We start from the raw sequence: 5,000 nt of genomic DNA, 5'->3' as shown, positions 1-5,000 counted from the left end.
GTTGCTGGGAAAAAGGACAAAAGATGTGCTACGAAACATGCAGAAGTCAGTAGTGTCAAGTACATTGAATATTGCAAGGACGATTGAGATCATAACATGAACAGTAAAATTACAGCCTATTTATTATATTATTTTTTTAGAAGAAATTCTTGAAAGGCTGGACATTATAAGAACATAATATAAGTATAAACACGTCCTAAAACACTTCGTCGTATTCTAAAACCGTCCAATTCGGATAAAAATGATATGTTTTGCGGTCATTTTTTCCAATCTGTGCTGTTTTGGCACCACACCATAGATATTGTTGATGAATCTCCACTTTTCTACCGAATGATTTATCCAGTTTGCAATATTTCGAAACAAAAAAGAATATTTTTCCGGAGAATTTATCAACTTTGCAATATTTATCAAATTTTATCAGTTTTTTGACTAAACAGTCACGCAGAATAACAATAGAAATTTCCAACGCCTTTTCTCATAGAAGATCAGAGAAAATAGCGACGGAAAATTCCAACGTCATTTTTTTCAGAAGATGAGGCAAAATGACAGGGGAAATTTCCAACATCATTTTTGCAGAAGATCAAGCAAAATGACGGCAGAATTTTCCAACGTCATTTTTCACAGAAGATGAGGCAAAATGACAACGGAAATTTCCAACGTTATTTTTTACAGAAGATCAAGCAAAAACAAGACAACCTGAAGTGAAGATCTTCAACTTTATTGTCTAAGGACGAACTTAACTCCCACGGACTAAAAACGAGATATTTCACACACTCAGATTCAAAGCTTGAAGACAATTCACTATATAGACATGTAAAAGAAACCATGTGAACCTCGTTTATGGGCTGATCGTGGAACGTTTTCACCAAGATGACTAACATTTTTTTCTCCGGAAAGACGTTAAATAATAACTCACTCTTGTTTTAATTGAAATGTAAATTTTATGTTCAGTATTATGACAAATAGAAAGCTACGGTTAGTCACTCCAGTCGTTGCAAACCAACAGAGAAATATGTCAATACTGAGGAAAAAAAGTTTTTTTATGACAAATAATTCTGCTCTCTGTCGTTAGCCACAAACTTGGCTCTTAATCGTCTGAGAACTATAGCACAAGTAAAACCGAGCGAACAAATATAAAGATCGGTAGTCCCATTAAAATCTGCAAATAGTTCTATTTGCTGCAAACGGCACACGCTAATAATGCTACAGTATCAAATCACCAATTCAATCTGTAAAAGAACATGAAATGAAAGAAACTTTATTAGAGCTACTTTTGGCTGACAATTAGTGATTTTTTTTTAATGAAACATTCTCTTTCTTACCTTCAACCGTTCGCCTTTCTTACGTATGAACATTGCTTTAAATGATATTCTTAAACCCTAAAGAAAATTTAAATATTAGGTTCTACACATTAGAAATTGTAGCAAAGTATATATTTTCAGCTGTTGTTATTTACATAATTTTATTCCTAATGTAAATTGTAAATAAGCGACCTGCATAAGTCATTCTAGTATTATATTGTAAATAATTTTCCAATACTTGTAAAGAGGTTTTTATAACTTTTAGAAGTGTAAGAATTTATAATCTCATAGGTTACGCTGTGCGCCCTATGAGACTTTATTCTCCTGGCATACTGAAATTCAATAAACTGCACCCATAATAAATTAGCAACCTGAGATAGAACTATCGGAAAAGTTTTAGAAAATTCATGGGTGCCAATTCAGAGCTGCATTAAATTTTTTTTGCTGCAAATTTAAAAATGGGGGTCACCGAGTTCACTTTTGAGATATAATCATATTAAGAGGAAATATAGGGTGTTTTTGGAGAGCTTTCATGTTGCCATGGTGGTTTAACCTATTACGTCACAAGAGTTGGCCCATTTTGTTAAGCATCAATTGGTGTTTCGTGTGGTACCATAACATCGCTGTTACGTGATACAGTGTTGTAGTGACAACCCTTCTAAAAAGAAGGTATCTTAAAAGTAGTCTCAAGGTTATTTAGCCAAGCGCAAATGCTCTACAAATTGGGGAGACTACAAATCCACTGAAATCAGAACAAATCAAATCAAATGCTGTTTTTTGAGGAGAAGGAAAAACCGAAGTACCCGGGTAAAAACCCCTCGAAGCAAAGTATAGAACCAACAAACTCAACCCACATATGGGGTCGAATCCGGGAATCAGTCCCGGGCCACATTAGTGGAAGGCGAGTGCTCTCACCACTGCACCAGGCCTGTTGCCGCGAATACGTGTGATTAAGGTAAGCAGGTACATTCGCTCAATTAACTTTATTTCTACTGTAATAGGCCTTATACATGACGACTCATGGTCAATAACTCAACACCAAACCTCGTTTGCACAAAACTATTTACATCATCTGGACAGGCAATACTGTTCGCACTTGAGCTTTGTTTACAAGTTTGTTTTCTTCCATAATAATAAAGAGGAAAAGTTGAAACTCTCGTGCTGCCTTTTTTCTTCTCCTTTGTTTCTTGTAGACGGAAATGATCGCAGGGCAAATTATATCGACGGAGACGGGGGTAATTGCGTGATAACCCGGTCTTGTAATTTTACACCACGTGACTTAAAGTGGAAAATTAAATCGCGTGAAAATTAATGGGTGGGTAATATGGTACGTAAGTGGACTACCGGATCCAGTTTTAAAACTCAGTCAGATTGAGCAACAAGCAAGTGAACCTTTACAATAATAAACCACTCACCAATATCACCAGTATAAAAATAATGAGACTTGCAGACTACTCCCACTCCATAACGGCCTCTGCTGTTAACCATATCACTATACTGACATTGCTGTAGGGTCTTTTCTGTACCAACGCATTGTACCTCAGACATCACAACCGGTCCTGAACCCACTCCAAAAGGTGAGTAGTTCAAAGCAGTAATGACTCCTGGGAATCCTAACTGTCGGCAAACAACTGCAGCTTCCTTATTTCGCCAAAGGGGCAATAGCAACCTCCTGGGGTACCACCACCGCCAATAGCTGCGACTGGATACCCTTCCCCAGATTCCGTTAGAGAACACTTCAACCCGACCAGCGTGAGAGGAGGTATGACCAGTTAGACGGATATGCGTATCTGAAAAATAGAGGCATACAGTGAACTCTCATTGCGAAGGCATTTACACCTGAGACGACTCGTACTCCCCGAAGAGAAAACCTAAACTGACATATCACATCCTCGCAAACCATGTGACCTAAAACCGAATGTGGACTAGATGGTACTCACTTAACGTTTTAAAAGAGAGTTTCTCTTTTTAATAAATCTACTTCTTAATACTAAAGCATGCTGCAACTTTTTAACCTAGTCTTTCAAAAAGAGCGGCCGCTGTTTGACGCTCTGTGGTCTGGATACAACGAGTGGTGCCTGTTCCTCGGTGGCAGTGGCTTTCTCGGCCGGTATACTTGCTCCTTGGTTGCTCCCATTTGTGTGGTCTATTGCAGGTGTAGTCCCACTACTTGACACGTATCCCTATTCACATGATTCATATGATGTAAAATGTTGGTTTATCTACTGTTAAACACGACTGTTAAATTGTTCCTTTTAAAGGTGTTGTTCCTAATATCAACCTTCACACCTTCTCTTGATGGCCGTGCTACGGTCACAATTGTTCCATATTAGTTGGTCGGCAAGTATGGTCCTTACTTGTCTTTGCATTAGAACTTCGTAGAGTGCTAACTGCGGCAGGGTCAGGATTTGATGTTGAAAGGTAGTGTTTCAGTTAGTCCTAAATGGAGGTATTGCTCTCTTCGCCTTGTAAAAAGGAAAGATACCCGTTCTTGTTGGGTTGTCTCATAATACTTTCAGCTTTTCCGTTAGCAGGTGCATGCATGCTCTGATGTGAAATAGTGGTGTTGGAGTCCTCTGTTTTCGCAAAAGGTGGTCTCTCGACATTGCCTAAGCGGCTTTGATTACCACGCGCAGCGAGCATGGTCTTCAGCTTGCCTCTTGTCGGTTGCAAAGCAATTCACTCCATCCTTGCAACTTCAGGATATCTGGTCTTCTTACTTATGGCTACCAGGCCGGTTGTAGTGGCCATTAGGCTGATTTAGCAACAGAACGGGAACGTCAGTGGCGAACGGCGCGCGCAGATAAAACACCAATGAGAATTCAGAATAGAGTAGACTCCACTCTTTTCTTGTCTATTCTAAATTCTCATTAGTAGTTTTGCTGCGCGCGACGTCGCCACTGACGTTCCCGTTCTGTTGCTAAATCAGCTTATTATGATCAGGTAGCCCTAACCCTAATCTCGATAATCAGGATCCAAATGAATACATCAAATACCGTATTGGTCAAGCAACAGGCCAGTTTCATTCTAAACGCGAAATGTAAACAGACCACAAGAACCTGAAAAAAGCGGTTCGAATGGACTTTTTGGAAAGTTTCGTACGCAGTACGCTTACTTTTGGCGTGGGGGATGAATGTCCGACTGAAGAACAAATAAGTCTTTTGTCGAGTTTATGGTATAGGAGTATACGCCAGATGACCGCGGGTGGATATTCTAGGAAGCCAGGAGACGACGGCGAGTATTCTATGGCTTACAAGTACTGAAATGCTGAACTTGATGAATTTTTCGACACCCCTCCGATCAAGGAGTTTATCTACGACAGATTCCTGAAGTACACTGCGCGCATTTTTCGACGCGAAAACACTCATCCGACTAAGCGCGCGCTATTCATTCAACCTGACCCCCCGAACGCGGATACTGTATGGCGCAAGGTTCAGTTTATACTCCGAAAATACGAGATTCATTTAGAACGGGAAGATTTGATTGCCAAAATGAGCGTCAAGTCGACATTTCTAGAGATCTAGCGTAAAGCCTTCCCGTGGCTGAAGATCGAAGAAGAAGCAAGAGAAGCTCTTCGCTGACATCGCGGAGACCCCTTGGTCCGTATGCGAAGTATTCGACGATCTGGATGATTGCTATTGGGCGTGGAAACACATCTTTGATGAAATATGTAACAAGCATGCGCCCTTCCGCGAGATC

General features: G+C 40.0%; 1 protein-coding gene across 1 annotated transcript in view; it reads right to left on the bottom strand.

Moving 5' to 3' along the window:
- Positions 1-5,000, bottom strand: part of LOC138007418 (scavenger receptor cysteine-rich domain superfamily protein-like) — a 114,375-nt gene that overhangs the window by 85,554 nt on the left and 23,821 nt on the right. Inside the window, exon 3 of the mRNA XM_068854314.1 lies at positions 2,717-3,091. Coding sequence (XP_068710415.1) covers positions 2,717-3,091 — 375 coding nt within the window. The remainder of the gene's footprint in view (positions 1-2,716; positions 3,092-5,000) is intronic.

Source organism: Montipora foliosa, chromosome 6 (genome assembly GCF_036669935.1).
Source record: "Montipora foliosa isolate CH-2021 chromosome 6, ASM3666993v2, whole genome shotgun sequence".
Taxonomy (NCBI): domain Eukaryota; kingdom Metazoa; phylum Cnidaria; class Anthozoa; order Scleractinia; family Acroporidae; genus Montipora; species Montipora foliosa.
Note: the sequence above shows the minus strand (reverse complement) of the source record. Positions and strands in the feature narration are given on the sequence as shown.